This window comes from Panthera leo, chromosome C2, assembly GCF_018350215.1.
Source record: "Panthera leo isolate Ple1 chromosome C2, P.leo_Ple1_pat1.1, whole genome shotgun sequence".
NCBI classification, from domain to species: domain Eukaryota; kingdom Metazoa; phylum Chordata; class Mammalia; order Carnivora; family Felidae; genus Panthera; species Panthera leo.
The window spans coordinates 132,055,467-132,078,350 of NC_056687.1; the positions used below are offsets into that span (position 1 = coordinate 132,055,467).

The 22,884-nt window shown below is 39.5% G+C and overlaps 1 protein-coding gene across 1 annotated transcript in view; it reads right to left on the bottom strand.

The window, feature by feature from the left end:
* LOC122229346 (collagen alpha-4(VI) chain-like) overlaps nucleotides 1-22,884 on the bottom strand; it is a 147,276-nt gene that overhangs the window by 18,588 nt on the left and 105,804 nt on the right. The window contains exons 31-37 of the mRNA XM_042954381.1: nucleotides 20,505-20,540; nucleotides 20,338-20,400; nucleotides 19,016-19,078; nucleotides 17,819-17,848; nucleotides 16,804-16,843; nucleotides 14,536-14,547; nucleotides 13,947-14,440 (exon numbers count right to left, since the gene is read on the bottom strand). Of these exons, the coding sequence (XP_042810315.1) occupies nucleotides 13,947-14,440; nucleotides 14,536-14,547; nucleotides 16,804-16,843; nucleotides 17,819-17,848; nucleotides 19,016-19,078; nucleotides 20,338-20,400; nucleotides 20,505-20,540 (738 nt within the window). The remainder of the gene's footprint in view (nucleotides 1-13,946; nucleotides 14,441-14,535; nucleotides 14,548-16,803; nucleotides 16,844-17,818; nucleotides 17,849-19,015; nucleotides 19,079-20,337; nucleotides 20,401-20,504; nucleotides 20,541-22,884) is intronic.

Sequence of the window (22,884 nt, forward strand, 5' to 3'; positions counted from 1 at the left end):
AGGAGGTTGAGTCCAGCCCCAACTCCTCGCAGTCGGCATGGTCCCATCCCACCCCAAGACTGCTATGAAACAGCTGCCTTCTTCTGGACTCCCTAGGGGTTGGCATTAGATAGAATGGGGTGTCAGGTGGCAGAGTGGGACTTGGGAACCTGACAGATTGGAGTGCAAATTCCAGGATTATGCAGTTTAGAACATGTTGCTTTCCATCTTTTTTTAAAAGTTTATTTTTGAGAGACAGAGATAGAGCATGAGTGGGGGAGGGGCAGAGACAGAGGGAGACAAGCATCCGAAGCAGGCTCCAGACTCTGATCTGTCAGCACAGAGCCTGACGTGGGGCTCGAACTCACAAACCATGAGATCATGACCTGAGCCAAAGTCGGACACTTAACCTACTGAGCCACCCAGGCGCCCCAGGAACAAGTCACTTTACCATTGACCTTCCCTTACCTCATCTGGGAAATGTAGATTATCATTATTAACTTGTGTGATAGTTATGAAGATTAGGCCAACACTCCTCAAATTTAAATGCCCATGCAAACCATCTGCGGATCTTGTTAAAAATGCAGAACCTGATTAATTAGATCGGGTAGAGTCTGAGATTTGGCATTTCTCATGGACCTGGGTAATGCTCATGCTGCCAGTCCCGGGGCCACATTCTGAGAAGTGAGGGGTGAAGGTGACAAGGCATGAAAACCATATAGCACGTGGTTGGAACGTCATAGGTGCTTACTTAATGGAAGCTGTCTAATTTAATAAATAGTTACTGGGCATAGAGGCACTCTTAAGGTCCTTGAAGCGATGGTAATAATAACAGCTATACACTGAGTATATAAATAGAAAGTGTCAGTTTTTGTGCCTGTAGACACTATCTCCTAGAACTCTTAGAACAAATCTGTGAGTTTATTCCCATTTTACAGGTGAATAAGTGAGGCTCCAGTGCCAAGAAAACATGTCTAGATAACCTAAGGAACAAAAACATAGTGTGAAGCCTAATTGCCTAATTTCTTCCCTTGGTTGCTGATCCTGGCTGTATGGGAGTAACAATCTAATGGAAAATAACAACCCACATGGCCTCGGCAGCAGGTCATCCATGACCTCTGCAAGAGCCTCTTTGAACAACCCAACACTTTCTTCAAAAAAGAATGTCCTCCTCTGGCACAAAAACAGATACTCAGATCAATGAAACAGAATACAAAACCCAGAAATGGACCCAAAAACATATGGGCAACTAATCTTTGACAAAGGAGGAAAGACTATCCAATGGAATAAAGACAGTCTCTTCAGCAAGTGGTGCTGGGAAAACTGGACAGCGACATGCAGAAGAATGAACCTGGATCACTTTCTTACACCATACACAAAAATAACTCAAAATGGATGAAAGACCTAAATGAAGACAGGAAGCCATCAAAATCCTAGAGGAGAAAGCAGGCAAAAATCTCTTTGATCTTGGCCGCAGCAACTTCTTACTCAACACGTCTCCGCAGGCAAGGGAAACAAAAGCAAAAATGAACTACTGGGACCTCATCAAGATAAAAAGCTTCTGCACAGTGAAGGAAACAATCAGCAAAACTAAAAGGCAACCGACAGAATGGGAGAAGATATTTGCAAATGACATATCAGATAAATGGTTAGTATCCAAAATCTATAAAGCACTCCAAGGAAGACATCCAGATGGCCAAATGACACATGAAAAAATGCTCCACATCACTCATCATCAGGGAAATACAAATAAAAACCACAATGAGATATCACCTCACACCTGTCAGAATGGCTAACATTAACAACTCAAGCAACAACAGATGTCGGTGAGGATACAGAGAAAGAGGACCTCTTCTGCATTGTTGATGGTAATGCAAGCTGGTGCAGCCACTCTGGAAAACAGTATGGAGGTTCCTCAAAAAACTAAAACTAGAACTACCCCACGACCCAGCAATTGCACTACTAGGCATTTATCCAAGGGATATAGGTGTGCTGTTTCAAAGGGACACGTGCACCCCCATGGTTATAGCAGCACTATCAACAATAGCCGAAGTATGGAAAGAGCCCAAATGTCCATCGATGGATGAATGGATAAAGAAGATGTGGTATATATATACAATGGAGTATTACTCGGCAATCAAAAAGAATGAAATCTTGCCATTTGAAACTACGTGGATGGAACTGGAGGGTATTATGCTAAGGGAAATGAGTCAGTCAGAGAAAGACTAAAATCATATGTCTTCACTCATATGAGGACTTTATGAGAGAAAACAGATGAACATAAGGGAAGGGAAACAAAAATAATATAAAAACAGGGAGGGGGACAAAACAGAAGAGACTCCTAAATATGGAGAACAAACTGAGGGTTGCTGGAGGGGTTGTGGGAGGAGGGATGGGCTAAATGGGTAAGGGGCATTAAGGAATCTACTCCTGAAATCATTGTTTCACTATATGCTAATTTGGATGTAAATTTTAAAAAATTAAAAATAAAATAAAATAAAATAAAATAAAAGAATGTCCTCCTCTAACTTTTCTGAGTCCTGAAATTAAACAAAAATTTAAAGTGACCCCCCAAATTTTTTGGCTCTCCTCTTAATGTTTTCATCTTCTAAAGCTGATTTCTTTTGTCTCCATGATAGCCAGCATTCCATTCTTTGGATTTGGATTTTTTTTTAAAGCAACACATAGAAATAAAAATAGAACCAGTTCATAGATTTATCTCATAGTGTTGTTGTAAAGATAAAATGAATTAATACATGGAAGAACTTAGAACTTCTAAACTCTCTTCCTATTTTTCACTTTTGAACTCAAAATCTTATTGCTGTTGGGAATTCTACACCTTGAGCAAGTTATTTAACTTCTCGGTGTGTCAGTCTCATCATCTGAAAAATAGGCTATGATAATAGTTATCTCACTGAGTTGTTTAAGGATTAAAAGACATAAGTGACTTAGCACAGTGCTTGAGTCAATAAACGTGAGCTATTATCCTAGGTAATGTTTCAAAGGAACATGTACTAGACTTTTCATAAAGAAACATGAAATTTGAAACCTGGCACTGAAATTGCATTTTGCCTGCAATCCTCTGCTTTTTAACTTTAAAAATAGGGCAAATATTCTGAGACACGGGCAACTGGACAGCTCTTAACAAATGGGATTAGGGAAAAAGAAAGGTATGGGGACCTGAGCTTGTCTTGTCCCTGAAACACAGCTAGATCAGCATCAAACCATTTTGAACACCTAGAAAATTGGTCTGAGGATTAACACACCAATCTGCATAATTTGAGCAATAGATCTTGGCAGGTATGCAATGTGGAGAGGTGAATTGGGGGAGAGAAAAGCCATGGTGCCGTGGAAGGTAGGGAGCAATTTTCATGGAGAGAGGACAGAGAAAGAAAGAGAAAGGGGTATAGAGTGCAGTGCATTGGATCCTACAAGAAAAGCACTCCCCCTGAAAGTAGCTGGAGAGAAAGCGAGAGAGAAAGAGTGAAAATACAGAGGACTGGACAAGAAAACTGTTCCCCGAAGCCACTGATGGGGAAAAAGGAGAGGGTTTCAATACTGCCAATTTTCTATAAACAGTGAAGGACAGAGTCTGAAGGTTTGCAGCTCAATGCCTGGTGGTGCTCCAGCAGAAATGCAGGGGCAGCAGAAATGCTCCCTAGCAGCAGACAGTTTAGTCTGAGGGGCCCATATGCCCCACAGAGAAGCAGTTCCTTTGGCTAGAGTGTATTTGGTAGAGACAATATGGCCACGCCATGGGTAAAAGTCCTGGCAGACCCCAGAGAGCTGCCACATTTACTCATATTGGAACAAAGACACCAGAGTGCAGCAAACACTGGTGCCAGCTATGTGTTGTGATTTACCATAAACTCTGAGCCTCTGCCACTGAGTGATCACACGAGCATTTTCCAGGACAAGGTGGCACCTGGCCATTACTCAGCAAGACCCTCCCTGAGGACCAGCACAGGTCCAAGCCACAGGAGTCGCTAAAGCGTGGAGTTTTGAAACATAGCCCTGTGTGAGACAAAACTCTGGATGGAGGCACCACCTGGCAGGTAGACAGCTTGGACAAAGATAGGGTAAAGGCAGAGAGTTGAGGACAGCCTGAGACAAAGGAGGAGTGACTGATCATGCATCCGTGAGGGTGCAAAATTCCTGCACTGGAGATTAGAGAGTAGGGTGAAGCCATTTTCACCTCTAGCATGCTCTCACTGATCAACCCCAGTGAGCTAAGCAGTGCCATCAAGTGGTGAACAGACCCATTTACAACAAGCCCTGCCAACCTGTACAACCTAGTGGCATATCTCCACTAGGGCAAGTCAGCCTGAGAATTAGAGCAGCAGGACCCTCCCCAAGAAGACCAGCACAATCCCTTCCACTCTGCAAAGTTCTAGTTCTAAGGGAAACTTGATATAGCTTCAATTGGATTTCATTGTGTTTGCTTGTTTGTTCATTTTCCTTGCTTCTTTTTCTGCTTATGTTGTTTTTTCTCTTTATTTTGTTTCTTTTTCTTTCTTGGAAACAGCACATTTTTTATTCTATTTTATTATTTTAAAAAAATCTTTTTTTTTTCATTTTTTAGCTTTTTTTTCCTTTTGTCTTTTCTATCAAGCTTCTCTCAAAAAGTAGACCAAAACACACCTTGAATCTAGCTTCCTTTATCTGATTGTGGGTGTTTTTTTTAATTTTTTAATTTTAATTTTACATTTAATTTTATTAATTTTTTTTCATCCTCCCAAAATGACAAGATGGAGAAATCCACCCCCCAAAAAAGAACAGGAAAAAATGACAGCCAGGGATTTAATCAATACAAAATAGGTAAGATGTCTGAACTGGAATTTAAAACCACAATTATAAGAATACTAGCTTGGGTTCAAATAAGCATAGAAGACATCAGAGAATCCCTTTCTGTGGAGATAAAAGAAATAAATTCTAGTCAGGCTGAAATTAAAAGTGCTATAACCGAGATGCAGTCTTGAATGGATGCTGTGACAGCATGGAAGGATGAAGCAGAGCAGTGAATCAGCAATATAGAAGAAAAATTATGGGGGCACCTGGGTGACTCAGTTGGTTAAGCATCCGGATTTCAGCTCAGGTCATGATCTCAATGTTTGTGAGTTTGAGCCCCACATCAGGCTGTCTGCTGTCAGTATGGAGCCTGTTTAGGATTCTCTCTCCCTGTCTCTCTCTGCTCCACTCCCACTTGTGCTCACTCTTTCGCAAAAATACATAAACATCAAAAAAAAAAAAAAGATAAAATTATGGAGAATAATGAAGCAGGAAAAAAAGAGGGAAAGAAAGGGGGAAAAAAAAAGACTTAGAGAACTCAGTGACCCATTGAAAAGGAATAACATCTGAATCATAGGAGTCCCAGAAGATTAAGAGAGAGAAAAGGGGGCAGAAGGTTTATGTGAGCAAATTATAGCAGGAAACTTCTCTAATCTGGGGATGGACACAGACATCAAAATCCAAGAAGCACAGAGAACTCCCATAAATTCAACAAAAACTGACCATCCCCAAGGCATATCATAGATTACAAAACACATAAACAACGAAAAAAGCTTGAAAGCAGCAAAGGAAAGAAGTCCTTAACCTACAAGGGAATACAGATCAGGTTGGCAGCAGATCTATCCACAGGAACTTGACAGGCCAGAAAGGAGTGGCAGGATATATTCAACATGCTGAATGGGAAAAATATGCAGCCAATAATTCTTTATCCAGCAAGGCTGTCATTCAAAATAGGAGAGATAAAGAGTTTCCCAGGCAAACAAACACTGAAGGAGTTCGTGACCACTAAACCAGTCCTGCAAGAAATTTTAAGGAGGACTCATTGAGTGGAGAAAAAACAAAACAAAACAAAACAAAACAAGACCAAAAGCAACAAGGACTGGAAAGGACCAGAGAACATCACCAGAAATACCAACTCTACAGGCAACACAATGGCAATGAATTCATATCTTTCAATAATCACACTGAATGTAAATGAACTATACTCCAATCAAAAGACATAGGGTATCAGTATGGATAAGAAAACAAGACCCACCTATATGCTGCCTACAAGAGACTCATTTTAGACCTAAAGATGTCTGCAGATTGAACGTGAGGGGATGGAGGATCATCTATGCTGCTCATGGACGTCAAAAGAAAGACAGAGTAGCCATAATCATATCAGACAAACTAGATTTTAAAACAAAGACTGTAACAAGATATGAAGAAAGGCCTCATATCATAATGGAGGAATCTATCCACCAAGGAGATCTAACAAGTATAAATATTTATGCCCCAACTTGAAACACCCAAATATATAAATCAGTTAATCACAAACATAAACTCATCAATAATAATAATACCATAATATTAAGGGACTTTAACACCCAATTTACAACAATGGACAGATCATCTAAGCAGCAAATCAACAAGGAAACAATGGCTTTGAATGACACACTGGACCAGATGGGACTTAACAAATACATTCAGAACATTTCATTCTAAAGCAGCAGAATACACATTCTTCTCGAGTGCAGGTGGAACATTCTCTGGAATAGATCACATACTGAGTCACAAATCAGCCTCAACAAGCACTAAAGATCGAGATCATACCATGCATATTTTCAGATCACAACACTATGGAACTTGAAATCAACAACAAGGAAAACATTGCAAAGCCCTCAAATACATGGAGGTTGAAGAACATACTACTAAAGAATGGATGGATTACCCAAGAAATTAAAGAGGAAATTACAAAGTACATGGAAACCAATGAAAATGAAAACAAGACAATCCCAAATCTTTGGGATGCAACAAAGGTGGTCATAAGAGGGAAGTATATAGCAATCCAAGCCTTCCTAAAAAGGAAGAAAGGTCTCAAATGCACAACCTAAACTTACACTTAAAAGAGCTGGAAAAAGAACAGTAAATAAAGCCCCAAACCAGCAGAAGATGGGAAATCAATAATACTGAAATCAAAAAAATAAAAAAAGAGTAGAACATATCAATGAAACTAGCAGCTGGTTCCTTGAAAGAATTAACAAAATTGATAAACCCCTAGCCAGATTGATCAAAAATAAAGAGGAAAGGACCCAAATAAATAACAAATGAAGGAGGAGAGATGACAAACAGCATTGCAGAAATACAAACAATAAAAAGAGAATATTATGGGCAATTATATGCCAATAATTGGGCACTCTGGAAGAAATGGATAAATTCCTAGAAACATATAAACTACCAAAACTGAAACAAGAAGAAATAGAAAATTTGAACAGACCTCTAACCAGTAAAGATATCGATTCAGTAAACAAAAATCTCCCAACAAGAGTCCAGGGCTGCATGGCTTCCCAGGGGAATTCTAGCAAAGATTTAAAGAAGAGCCAATACCTAATCTTTTGAAGCTGTTCCATAAAATAGAAATGGAAGGAAATTTTCCAAACAATTATATGAGGCCTGCATTACCTTGATTCCAAAACCAAAGACCCACTAAAATAAGAATTATAGACCAATATCCCAATTAACGTGGATGCAAAAATTCTCAACACATTACTAGCCAATCTAATGCAACAATATTTTAAGAGTTATTAACCACAATCAAGTGGGATTTATTCCTGGGATGCAGGGGGTGGCTCAATATCTGCAAATCTATCAATGTGATACACCACATTAATTTAAAAAAGAATAAGAACCACATGATCCTCTCAATAGATGCAGAAAAAAACATTTGACAAAATACAGCATCCTTTCTAGATAAAAACCCTCAGGAAAATAGAGACAGAAGGAACATACCTCAGGATCATAAAGGCCATATACAGACGACCCACAACTACTATCATCTTCAATGGAGGAAAAACTGACAGCTTTCTCCCTAAAGTCAGGAACACAACAGGGATGTCCACTCTCACCACTGTTCAACATAGCACTGGAAGTCCTAGCCTCAGCAATCAGACAATGCAAAGAAATAAAAGGCATACAAGGAAGAAGTGAAACTTTCATTCTTCACAGATGACATGATACTTTGTGTGGGATACCCAAAAGACTCCATCAAAAAACTGCCAGAACTCCTACATGAATTCAGAAAGTTGGTGAATATAAAGTCAATGTACAGAAATCATTTGCCTTTCTATACACCAATAATGAAGCAGCAGAAAGCAAAATCGAGGAATCAATCCCATTTATAATTGCACCAAAAACTATAAGGTAACTATAAATAAACCTAACCAAAAAGGTAAAAGATTTGTATTCTGAAAGCTATAGAAATTTTGTGACAGAAATTGAAGAAGACACAAAGAAATGAAAAATATTCCATGCTCAGGGATTGGAAGAACAAACATTGTTAAAATGTCTATACTACCCAAAGAAATCTACACATTCAATGCAATCCGTATCACAATAACATCACCATTCTGCACAGAGCTAGAACAATCAATCCTAAAATGTGTGTGGAACCAGAAAAGGCCTCAAATAACCAAAGTAATGTTGAAAAAGAAAACCAAAGCTGGAGGCATCACATTTCTGGACCTCAAGCTGTATTACAAGGCTGTAATCATCAAGACAGTATGGTACTGGCACAAAAACAGATGCATAGATCAATGCAACAGAATAGAGAACCCAGAAATAGACCCACAAACATATGGTCAGCTAATGTTCAACAAAGCAGGAAAGAATATCCAATGGAAAAAAGACTGTCTCTTCAGCAAATGGTGTTAGGAAAACTGGACAGTGACATGCAGAAGAATGGACCTGGACCACTCTCTTACACCATACACAAACTAAACTCAAAATGGATGAAAGACCTAAATGTGAGACAGGAAACCATCAAAATCCTAGAGGGGAGAACAGGCAACAATCTCTTTGACATCGGCCGCAGCAACTTCTTACCAGACATGTCTCCAGAGGCAAGGAGAACATAGCAAAAATGAACTATTGGGACTTCATCAAGATAAAAAAGCTTCTACACAGTGAAGGAAATAATCAACAAAACTAAAAGGCAACTGATGGAATGGGGGAAGATATTTGCAAATGACATATCAGATAAAACGTTAGTATCTATAAGGAATTTATCAAACTCAACACCCACAAAACAAATAATCTGGTAAAGAAATGGGCAGAAGTCATGAAGTAACACTTTTCCAAAGAAGACATCCATATGGCTAACAGAGACATGAAAAGATGCTCAACATCACTCATCATCAGGGAGATACAAATAAAAACCACAATGATATACCACCTCACCCCTGTCAGAATAGCTAAAATCAACAACCCAAGAAATAACAGATGTTGGCAAGTATGCAGTGAAGGGGGAACACTTTTGCACTGCTGGTGGGAATGTACACTGGTGCAGCCACTGTGGAAAACCATACGGAGGTCAAAAGATTAAAAACAGAACTACCCTATGACCCAGAAATTACACTTCTAGTTTATTTATCCAAAGGATACACAGATGCTGATTCGAAGGGGCCCATGCACCCCAGTGTTTATAGCAGCACTATCAACAGTATCCGTGTTATGGAAAGAGCCCAAATGTCCATCAACAGACAAATGGATAAAGAAGAAGTGGTATACACATATATACAATTCCTTGGCGATCAAAAAGAATAAAATCTTGTCATTTGCAACAACGTGGATCAAACTAGAGGGTATTATGCTAAGCGAAATAAGTCAGTCAGAGAAAGACAAATATCATATGATCTCACCCATATGTGGAATTTAAGAAACAAAACAGATGAACATCAGAGAATGGAAGGAAAAATAAGATAAGATAGGGGCGCCTAGGTGGCTCAGTCAGTTGAGAGTCCAGCTCTTGATTTTGGCTCAGGTTGTGATCTCACAGTTTGTGAGATTGAGACCCGTGTCAGGCTCCACGTTGAGCCTGGATCCTGCTTGGGATTCTGTTTCCCTCTCTCTCTGCCCCTCCCCTGCTTGCGCGGTCTCTCTCTCAAAATTAAATCAACATTAAAATAAAAATAAATAATAAAAATAAAATATAAAATAACAATAAATATAAATATTATATAAATATTTATATATAATATATGAACTTATATTTGTTATAAAATCTATAAAATAAATATTTATGTATATAAAATATATAAAAATATTTTATATAAATATAAAATAACAACAAACATAGAATAAAATGAAAACAGAAAGTGAAGAAACCATAAGAGACTCTTAAACACAGAAAACAAACTGAGGGTTACTGGAGGGGAGGAGAGGGGCTAGATGGGTGATGGGCATTAGGGAGGACACTTGTTGGAATGAGCACTGTGTGGTATATGTAAGTGATGGATCACTACATTCTACTCCTGAAACCAATACTACATTATATGTTAACTAACTTGAATTTACATAAATTTAAAAAATAAGACCAAGAAAAAAATGGGATCAGGCACAAATAGTCCAAGGCTACAAAACTTTTGATGTTTGTTTATTTTTGTGAGAGACAGAGAGCGTGAGCAAAGGGAGTGACGAGCAGAAAGAGAGGGAGACACAGAATCCAAAGCAGGCTCCAGGCTGTGAGCTGTCAGCACAGAGCCTGACATGGGGCTCAAACTCATGGACTGTGAGATCATGGCCTGAGCCGAAGTCAGACACTTTACCAACTGAGCCACCCAGGCGCCCCATGGCTTCTTTATATTCTAGGTGTCCTTTTAGATTGTGGCTTTTTTTTCTGTGCCTCAGGGCAGACAAGTCTGCTCAGGGTTCCCTCCACATAGCCTTCCCCACTGCAGTTCAACATCAAAGGTGAAGTTCCCTTCATTGCCATGTCAGCGTCTCTCTTGCCTTTCCCTCTGTAGTGTCTCTTTCGATGTGCAGAAGCTGTTCAGTCAGCCCTCAGTTCTTCAAGAGGAATTGCTCTATAAGTGGATTTGTGTGTTCATAGAGAAGTTGTGTTCAGAATCTTTCTGCACTGCCATCTTGGACTGGAAGCTGTTTTGTTTTCTTGATAGGTTACCTAGTAATTTATCTATTTTATGAATCTATTTCAGAGAATAACTTTTTAAACTTAATTTTTGTGTCTTTTTCTTAAAGCTTTTTTCTGCTTTTATATTAAATATCTTTTGTCATTTGAGATATTGTATTTAAGTCCATTGTAGAGGACACAAATAGCTACATCTAAATGCAGGGGGGGCTAGGAATGTAGCCATTTGCCCATCATTTCCATTACAGTGGTAGAAATGGAAGTTGGATTTAAAAAACTTTTTAAATTTTTTTGTGTTTATTTTTGAGAGAGAGAGAGAACAAATGGGGGAGGGGCGGAGAGAAAGGGAGACACAGAATCCGAAGCAGGCTCCAGGCTCTGAGCTGTCAGCACAGAGCCTGACGCGGGGCTCAAACTCACGGACTGTGAGATCATGACCTGAGCTGAAGTCAGATGCTTAACCAACTGAGCCATGCAGGTGCCCCTACACACTTTTATTTAGAGCTAAGATGACCCAGTGGATGGCTTTAAAAAGTCTTTTCAATATGTCCTACAGCCTTGAGCATGTTTAAATGGAACAAGAAATTAGGGCATCTGTTAATATAATTGTTTCAAATTGAACAACCATCATTTTTCCAGAAGAAGCATGTAAGCATTGTTCTGTGAAATAAAATAACATAGAGGTGAAAGACAAAAAACAAAACAAAACAAAACAAAACAAAAACAAAAACAAACAAACAAAAAAACCCACAGATAGTCAGAGATTCCTCTGACAGATAATTGTAAAGACAAATTATAGGATATTCCTACTCTCCTAATAGGATCCCCCTAAGCATAACACACAGAGTGGGGGGGGGGGGAGGGTAAGGGCTACAATATGCCCAGTTATGAAGAAATGAGAATTTTCTGACAGGTCCTGAGAAGGGCATTTTTATTTTTACAATTTCTCCCCTTACTAGTGTCACCAGAAATGAGGTCATCCATTATATTTGAGCTGGCAAGTGCCATTTAACACCATGTAACATTTCTACATTGCTACGCGTAAGAAACAGAATTGGTTTCCAGCATCCTGGGGCAAGAATACGTCCAAGAAATAGAAAGGAGAGCAGACAGAAACGACAGAGCTGAGGTTCGAGTATATTGAAGCTGGCAAATTCTTTTCACATACCATTACATTCTTTTACCTGGAACCCAAAGCAACTAAGAGGGCAAGAACATCCTAACCAAAATCATCTCTACATCAGATCCCAACACTGTCTTCCCAGGATCCCCTGTCAGAGAAGAACAGTGATGGGCATTTGGGGGACATAACTGTACCCCAAGGATCGCTCTCCAAATGTTAGGGAAATGCTTTTTGGAAAATAGATCATTATACCTGTAAGAGAGCTAGATCACATTCATTTGTGACCCTCTCTCCATTTTAGAGCTAAGCAAAATGAGACCCAGAGAGATGAAGAGACTTTTCCAAATGCACCTCATTATTGATAAAAGTGCTCTGATTTTACCTGTTATTTGTTTACACCCTGCCTCGCCAACGCATCCCTGTCCACACATCCTGGTGGGCAAGAGGGATGTAACAGCAAACAAGGAACTTAGCTTCTGCATTTTCACTTTGTTTCTCAAATCCCAAGGTATGCAGTCCAATAGCCTGTAAGCTGTCACAATTTTACCTAGTGATTCTTAGGAGCATATTCACAGCTACAATAATAATATCCCTCACCTACCATTTCTGCTTAAGAGAAAATTAAATGGGCTAGCACAGCCAAATTAATTAGCTAGTAGGTTGAACCATATGATAATTCCAATTTTGTTGGTCCAACACAGTTGAATATTGGCAATGTCACATGGTTCAGTATGACATTCATAAGCATCCTGGTGTCTCTTAATAGAGAATCACTCTTTATTTTGATAGATCATCCCTTATATTCCATGAAATGTGTTATGTGGGCTTCAGTTAGAAAAGCCAACTCTGGAGAATAGGTAAATAAATTGTGGTGTATATACACACTCAAAATAGTTCAGAACAGCAGTAACAAAGAACCTATATACACAACATAGTTGTTACCTATATACACAACATAAGTTACCTATATACACAACATAGATATACACAACATAGGTATATAAGTTACCTATATACACAACATAGATAAACAAAGAGAACAGATATTATGTTGAGTGGAAAAAGCCAGATACAAAAGATTACATGCTATAGGATTCAAATGACATGAAGGTTTGGAACTACCCCAACTCCTTGTTTGACTGTGATAGAAGACGCAAGAGCAGTGCCTCTGGGGAGTGTATGGTTTGGGAAAACTGATTGGATGCTGAGAGTGTTCAATATCTTGAACCACGTCTTGGTCACGAAGGTTTAAACATTTATAAAAATCCATTCAGCTGTGTATTTTAAATTAATGCACTTTACCCATTTTGCTATATGGGCATATATTTTAGAAAGAAAGAAAGAAAGAAAGAAAGAAAGAAAGAAAGAAAGAAAGAAAGAAAGAAAGAAAGAAAGAAAAAAGAAAAGAAGGAAGGGTGAGAGAGGGAGGGAGGGAGGAAGAGAGGAAGGAAGAAAGGAAGGAAGGAAGGAAGGAAGGGAGGAAGGGAAGGAGGGAGAAAACCACATTCTATAGACCCTCATGATGCAATTTAGCATAGTAGATAAGCATAGGCTCTGAAGACAGATACCAGTCTGCTACTAACTAGATATTAGCTATTTGACCTTTGATGGAACACTTAACCTCTTTAAGCCTCAGTTTTCTTATCTCTGAAATGGAGACATACAGGAATACCCACCTCATAGAGCTTTGGAGATATTAAATAAGTTAATATTGTGAGGCACATGGCACAGAATAAGTACTAAAAGATGGCCCGTTGGTACTAGTGGTAACACTAGGAGCAGAGTCCATACTGAGGACCACCCTTTCCCGCGCATACACATCAATTTCTAGGGAATCCCTTCCTCTGAAAAACTCTCACTCCTCATGTGGTCCTCAGTGGAGGAGTAAGAAGCAGGTACTAACGCTTGCCCCCGAGCAACTCCCCTACTTACCAACAGGGCATCTGGGAGGTTGTGCTCTCTTGTGAAGGTGATGACTGCAGGGGTGATATCCAGCGCACTGAGTTCCAAAATGGCAGTGTTGATGGTATCTGTATCATGGGCCCAGCCCGCCTGGAAGAACACAGCCACCTTCCTCATAAGAAGGCCAGAGCGCACACGTTTGAATACATGTCTTGCCACAAACCTCATGGCTTCCCCAAGGCTCCTGCTGCCAGTTGACCCTTGCAAGGGGATTCTCCTGACCGCCTGCAGGAGCGCAGGCTTCCCCTTGTAGTCTGAGAAGCGAGTCAGGTAGTCTGTTTTGGAGCTGTACGAAACAATAGCCACTCGGGCACCTGTTGGGCAGTTACTTTCACTTATATCCATCTTCATCAGTAGGGATAATAGAATGTTTCTCATTCTCTCAAAATCCGAGTGGGAGACGTCATTTGACATGTCCAAGGCAAAGACCACTTCGCTAGGGAACACGGGGCATTTGGAAACACCTTGACACAAAGGATACACAGATTTAAGATTTTCTGTAATGCCTCTGAACAGGTGAAGTTTGAGATCCAAGTGAAAAAGAAGATCTATTACGTACCTGTTGAGCAAGCTGGAAGGGAAATTGTTTTGGAGAAAACACAAGACATTGTTAGTTTATATAGGCAGTGGTATGTTTTCCAGCTGAGTGCTTTAATATGAAAAAACCATCTCCTCTGAGAAATTCAAGCAGTGAACTTCTCTCTGGCCTATTTGCTCCCCAATATCCATTCTTCCTTTTTTCTATAGCAGTAGATCCCAGTCTCTGGGCATATGGCTGCCTGGCACAAAGATGGCATTTCCCAGAGGGGGAGCTATCTTACTAAGTTCTGAGTAATAGAATAAGAGAAATGGTAGAAACAATTTCAAAAAGATATTATTCCCTTTTCCCTTCCTTTTCCTACCAGCTAAAGCTTGATAGACATCTTGGACCTTGAGGGCACTTGGGAAACAGGGCCCCCTTACCCTAATGGCAAGGCAAGAAACTATAAAGACCCTGAGTCCCTGAATACTGTGGAGCTCTGTATCAACCCTGGACTGGCCACTTCCTGGCTTTGATCTGAGAAATACACTTGTGTCATTGCTATTGAGCACTGAGGTCGCTCTGTACTGAACTTAAACCTAATACACTGAGATATTCTGAAACTATATATATATACACACACGTACACATATACACACATATCTAAAACTAAGTATAATATACTATATATATATATATATATATCATATACCATGTATTATGTATAAGTGTGTATGCACAAGTAATATGTTTTATGGAAAATATCAGAAAACCAAAAATTAAAATTACCTTTAATCTATAATGTATATGCATGTGTATGTATATTTAATTGTTAATTTAGTTTTATAAAACTCGGACCTTAGTATATGTCCTATGTTGAATCTTTTTTCACTTAATATATGATTAACATCTATTCTTCTCATCCATATGTTTAGAGCAGTATCACCTCGTCTACTATAGATGTCTCATGATACTCCCACCAACATCCCTTTGTGATGAGTGCGTTTATACATGTATCTGTGCATCTCTGTCCAATCATGGTCCTATAATATGTCTATAATTGTGGCTTTTGATATGCAGTGTCCAATTGCTCTTCAGAAAGGTTGTACCAACTGACACTCCTACCCGCAGTGTGTACTTTTATACATTTCCCAAATTTAGGTAGAGAATTTTTTCTCATCTCAAAAGTATTTCCAATTTGAGAAACAAAAAGAGTATCTCATTTTCACTTGTATTCTTTGACCTCTTGGGAGGTCAAACATTTTTACAGGTTTATTGTTTGTTTGTATTTTTTTCTTCTCCGAATCTTCCATTCATTCGTGTCTTTTCTCCCATTTTCAATCCAAGAGTTTTTTACATCAGGTTTAACAAATATGAACTTTCTGTGCCTGTAGGTGAAAATGATTCAGTAGGACCAACTGTATATACTTTGACCTGACAGAGTTAAAAAGATAGGTCCTTTGCTTGGGTCCATTGCTTATACTGCATATATTTTCCCCCATTTTTCTGTGTGCTTTTGACCTCACGGTGCTCTTCAATATAAAGGGGTTTTAATTTTTGACATGGTCAGCTCTGACGTTCTCCCTTTGGGGTCAAAATTATAGTATTATTCTTTATGATTTCTAGGAAAGAGGACCCCAGAATCTCCTGGACCAGAAACTGAAAGGGAATGGACAGAATTTAGAGTTTGAATAAGGAAGGCCGGGTGTATGTGGAGAAAACCCAAGCACCTAAATTAAGCACTCTGCCAAGTCAACATTCTCTCCCTATTGCTAGTGAATAGGGAAAAGTACATGTTACAGGATGCAAATATCCTGGCATACATTGAAGACACTAAGTAAATTCCAATCTGGGAATGTGACAAAACATTAAGATCCGATCATTTGCAATTCCATTTTTAAAACATAAATGTAAATTTAAAAAGACACATTTCTTATTGAAGGCTCACTGGTGATCCCTCTTGTTTAAATGGATGGGGTAAAAATAACAAGGCTTCTCTGAATTTGTTTTGTTATAAGAAGCACCAAGATGCAGACACGTAGGTATGCAATTGCCAGTGCATTTCAGGAGGGGCCATGTTACAAGAGAATTTTTCTCCACCGTTGAGATGGCATGCCTTTTAACCACTTCATTTCTGAGACCACATTCATGAAGATTACTTGCCCCAGGGGAGACTGAGCCAAATACATTAACTGATAAGAGCTTTTCATGTGAGACGAATCCACAGGTGACTTAAGTCCCTGATCCATGACCCATTCCAACTTCTCACCACTGGCCCCCATTTGAGCCTTTTCCCAAACAACTTACGGCAGTTTTCTTGTATTAAGTCAATGATTTCACAAGATTGCTAGAAAGATGGAAAAAGAGAGAAAAGTAAAAGGTATTTAATGTGAAGCATATTCCTTCTTAACCCCAGGACTTAGAAATGTTATATGTGTGTTATCAGTGCCTTTCTGAAGCTTTTTAAGCTATAATCGAAAACCAAAAAATTGTTACAGCACATGAAACTATCCAGAAGTTATACTTCTAGACACAGCAGATATTTAAAAACATTTAAAATATATTTTATATACAACACAGTGTTCGTATTATTAGAGATAGGTAAATAAGGGGAATTCTTTATTTTTTTTATCTGCCTCACAAAGCAGTGGAATCAAATCTGATTTTGAAGAAGTTTCAATCCAGAAATCTTGGCATAAAAGGCAAAGAAATGCCTTCAATTCTTGGATCTCTATGTCAGCAATTCTTGGAACAGTTCATTAGAATAACTGCCAAGACACGGGCCCCTCACACCTCCCCTAGAATTCTGCTGTGTTCCTTTGATCTCTCCCCTCTGTTCTGTTCATCCCTTGACCCCATTACTTCTTGATTCTCATTTATTCCCACTTCCTTCCCCCACAAAGTAGTATTTTTGTACTTGTGAGATAAAAAGCCATCATAGCTTCTGAGATTGTTTTCAGGTGTGTCACGAGACACGAAGACCTGTACTATACTATATGTTGGCTTATAAATACTTTATAAGCAACTTTTAAACTTTACAACAAGGCATATAGCACAGGGGTAGTAGCCTCAAAGTCTTTCCTTCCACCTGAAGTACTCAAAAACAACCAAATTCCTTCCACAATTTAAAATATTATCCGACTCTTTTCACTGATGTGATTCTAACATCTCTGAGTAAAGTTTATAGATCAACTTAAAGTACTAAAATAATTTACAAGAGGAGAAACTAAAGAATCTTCATAGATTTCTATTTGGTGAAAATGGAAAGCTTTGTATGCTAAAAAGGATAAGGCTTAGAATTAAAATGTTCACGTACCATCACATCTACCAAACCTTTGGCGCCCTTGATGCCCTGGAAAGAACAGATATGAGTTTAAAATGCAAGATTCTGAGGTACAAAATATTATTCTCCAGAGTTGGCAAGAGATTCTGAGAAAGCTACCACAGTATAGCCCACTTTCTGCCCTTTACTCCTGGCCCTGAAATTCTGACTCCTTAAGGAAGAAAGTTGGAGTGTCTAGGAGGTGTGGCCCAGACCTCAGAATCCAGGATATCCAGGATTATGGTACATAAGGACCCTTAGAAGATCAGGTCATCTTGTGACCAAACCACAGTATAGGATCCAATTCAGGAAAAGACCTTTCAAGATCTCAGGACCATTCATAGACAATTGTAAAGCAGACCTCATTCCCTATCCCTTCTCCTCAGGCTACTCACTGACACCCCATCTCTGCTCTTGTGCTGCACAAGTCATCCCTGGAAACCCTCAGAACAGATAAGCCTTACTGCAGCTACTCTGGGAGTCGAAGGACCCTTGCTTCTATTTAGATTCTACAAGGTAGTAACTTGTCATCTCGGGCAGATAACTATAATCTTCTCAGCCTTTGTTTTCTCAACTGTAAATGGCCACGTCCAGTCCTTCTGCTTCTAAGATTTTTGATTCTATGACTTTGTTGCTGCTCTACAGTGAATGGTAAATGCAGTGAAACCACCAGGTTCAACCCAGGACTCACTCACTACACCATCCCTCACGAAATGACAGCCTAGCCTCATAGGATAAGGTGTGGCACAAAGTGACAAGAGCCCCAAAGTCTTTTCTTTCATACCAGATGAACTCCCAGGCAATTTTAAAAATATTTGTGGACCAGCAACATTGTTAGTTTAGTTAAGATTGTATAAATGTCATATTTTGTTAGGATTTCCTTCTAGTGTTTGCATAATGTTGTTACTCACCTTGTTTGCATTGATAAACTCACTGTCCAGTGAGTTTTATGTATTATGTATTTAGACATGTTTATAAATCTCCAGCCACTCTAATATCTTCCCCATGTTCAGGTAAAAAATATATACCGAATAAATATACTGTATCAGTTGATGTCCTCTAAAGCAAATCTGGCCCATTCCCTATATACATCCTCTAGTGCATCCTAAATGTTCATTTCTTCATTAAGATAGCTCTTTGCAAATTCTCATTTACTTTTACCCAGGGGTTGAAAATAGAAAGAAGAGTCAATGTTACCACTGGTCCTGGAGGGCCTTGGTCACCTGGAGTTCCAATAAATCCAGGAAAGCCAGCATTACCCTAAAAATAGCCAAACCAAAGGAATAAGCTTCTCCTCTTGAATACAACTTGATTAAAACCATCAGACCCATTTTAAGATACCAAGCTGTCATTATTTCTAAGGTCCCATGAGTCTGCTATGGACAAGTTAGTTTATGAACTGTATCAATGGAGTGAGACACCAAGACTAGAAAAGGAGGGGGCTCATTATGGGAGCCATCTAAATTGCCCCCTACATACCTAATCCAAGCCAACATGCAGACATACATACAGACACACAATTGAGTCCAAATTGACTCAATACCCAGTTGAGATTCCAGGTCGTATAATTAAAAGAATGCAGGAAATACACATTGAGGGCCTGGCAACAAGAGAAAGGAAAACTTCTTTCACCACCTTCTGGTCTTTGGAGTCTGAAAAAAGGTATGAGCTGAGCTTAGCTCACTGCTTGTCTTACAGGTATTTGAACTGACACAGCATTATCTGCGTGTAATTGATGCTTTATCTTTTTTTATTTGAAACCAGAGAGATAAGTTTAGCTGAGCCGGGCAATATTAGCCAGCAGCAAACCAAGTTAGACATAGATCAAATTTTTCTTTATGTCCTTGCCAATGTGTGAAAATACCACTTATTGAGTGCTTAGATAATAAATATTCTTTTTCCTCTCTTCTGCACTGAACATTAGTCGTGTCCTTTTCCAAAAAGCCTTGCTCTCTAATGTCTATCAGCTAGACACTACCAGGGTTTTAGATATCCACAAGATTACTCTTTCTGAATAGAGCCACCAGTGATGGCAGCTTTTCAATATTGAGTCTTTACATCCTGAAGGAATGGATTTTTAATGGTAGACTCTACAAAGCACAGTGAAAACATGGCTCAAAGTCCACCAAGATGGCAGCCATATTCTTGAGATTCTAGTCCTAAATTAACAAAGAAAAATTTAAGGCTTGGAAGAATCTTGAAGAAACATCAGTGTTTGCAGCTAAAACAATGCCCTTCTGAATGATATCTAGACTTCACATAGATATTGATATTGTGTAACTGAAACTCCAACTTAGATTTTCTGTTATTATGGTTTGATGAGTCGCATTTGCATTTATAAGGTAAGTGAGAGTGGTATTAAGTGGGAGAGTGGGGTAGCCCAAGGGAGGTGTGGAATATGCACTGACTTAGGGGGACAATGGCCTTCCTGCTAAGTCCATTAAGTCAATAGAAATCTGCTCCTGTGAGCGGTGTCATGTGGGCCTCTACAGATCTTGGGGAATTCCTTTGGTTCTTACCCTCCTCCCTCTGACTCCCTTCGCCCCCTTCTCTCCTCGGTGGCCCGGGTCACCATCTTCTCCCTTAACAGAATCAAAAGCAGAGCGTTGAGTGTAAAGAAAAATAAGTACAAACAAATGACACATGCTGCATACCAGATGCCAGACCCCAAAAGATAGCTTCTTACTTGTGCACCAGGAGAGCCAGGAAATCCAGGTTCACCCTAGTGTCAGAAAAGAGATAAGGTCTTGTTTACTGTCATGTGATTAAGTCTTTCTTTCACATTCCTCCGAGAAAAAGAATAAATTATAATTTTGAGAAAACAGACTCAAAACAGGTGCCAGGAAAAACAACTAGAGCAACAGTTGTTATCTTGAACTACTCCCAAGTGGCCATATTTTATTTTTATAATTCAAAGTGAAACAACTTGCAAATGACTTTTACAAATTCTTCCACTTCCTTGATATATTATGTAATGGAACTTCCTTCTTAAACAATTTTATCTGTTGGTCTAAATATCCAGAGGTCTGACCCAATGGAAACCAAAGGAAAGGGGACCAAACAGACTGGTGGGAAGCAGGTGCCCATTGTCAGATCAAAGGCACACTACAAAGCAACTGTTCATTCAACAAATATTTATTTAGCACCTATGTGCCAACCACTGTTCTAAGCACTGGGAATTCAGCACTGAACAGAACAAAGACCCTGCTATCATGGAACTTAACTGCTAGTAAGGAAGAAAAGTATGTCAGGGAGAGAGAAATGCTATTCCAGAAAGGAGATTAAAGAATAAAGAATGATATGGATGGGGTTAGGAAGAGGGTCATTATTTTATATGAGGTGGTCGGACAAAGCTTTTTGGTAAAGGTGGCATTTGGGCCAAGACCAGCAGAAATCAAGAAAGCCAGCCAAACAGGTATCTGGGAAAAGAGCATTCCAAGCAGAGGGAAGAGTGTATGAAGAATCCTGAGGCAAGAATATGAACCTGTGCTGTGTTTGAGGAACACGGAAGCAGAATAGGGGGAGGGGAGGAGGCGAAGATAATGTCAGAGAGTTCACAGAGGGGCCAGATTATATAGAATCCTGTAGGCCATGTTTACAGTGGGGTTAATTCTGAATGACATCAGAAGGCATAGCTGGACTTTGAGTGATCTAACTATGCATTTAAAAGATGGCTCTGGGGGTACCTGACTGGCTCAGTCAGTATAGCATGTGACTCTTGATCTTGGGGTTGCAAGTTCAAGTCTCATGTTGGGTGTAGAGTTTACTTGAAAATAAAATATTTAAAATACAAAATAAAATTTAAAAAAATAGGGCTCTGGCTGCTACATGGAGGACTAACTAGATGAGGCAAGAGTAGAAGCGGGGAGAACATTTAGGTGGCCACTGCAGTAATCCAGGTGGAAATCATGCTGTCTTGGCCCAGAGGGTGGCAGCGGTGGTGGTGAGAGGTGATGAGAGGCTGCACGTATTTGGAGGGTGGACTCACCATTATTTGTTGATGGATTAAATATAGGGGGTGAGAGACAGATATTTGTTAAAAATGGGGAAATGTCTGCCTTGAGCAATGGGCAGGAGGGAGGCTCCACTCCCTGAGATGGGGAAGGCTGGAGGAGAGGCAGGTTGTCAGGGCAATTGTTTTGGCTGACCGGATGTTTGAAGAAATTAAAGGATTAGTGTTAATTCTTTGGTTGACAATGTATTGTTGTTATTTTATTTTACTAGTTTTTTGAGTAGGCTGCACACCTAATGTGGGGCACAACACGGAGCTTGAACTCATGGCCCTGAGGTCAAGACCTGAGCTGAGATCAAGGGTCAGACGCTTGACAGACTGAGCCACCCAGATGCCCCTGTGGTTATGTTTTTAAAGAATTTTTTAGAGATGCAACTTGAAATATTTACTCATGGAATATATGATATCTGGGATTTGCTTCAAGATAATCGGGATAAAGATATATGTGTCGTGGAATACATAAAAAACAACATTAAATTGGTCGAGGTTTTTTATTCTTTGAGCTAGGTGATGGGTACATGGGGATAGGTGTCATTATATTAGTCTCTCCACTTGTACACGTGTTTGAATTTTTCCAGAATCAAAGGTTAACAAACAAAAGAAGAAGAAGGAAGGAGGAGGAGGAGGCTGTTTGGGGACATGCCAATTTTAAGGTGGAAACATATTTAGACGTTTAAGAGTATGGTCCAAGCTGGAGAAATACACTGGAGATCACAGGATAGATGATACTTGATGCTATGTAACTGGATAAGGTCACCTGAGAAGTGAGTAAAGAGGGAAGTAAGAGAAGTAGAAAGATAGATCCCTGAGTTTTCTAATATTTAGAGGTCAAGAACATTCCAAAGAAACTGAGAAAGAGCAGTCAGCAAAAAACAAGTGAGTGGGCTGGTCTGGACGATGAGAGAGGAAAGGTTTCAAGAATAAGCTCCTGATCCCCTTTGTCAAATTCTGCTGAGACGTGGAGTATGACGTGGGCAGAGAAGTGACCAATGGATTCAGCACCGTGGGTTTCACCTTGACTAAAGGTGTTTAGTCGTTGCGCGGGCAGAGCCGA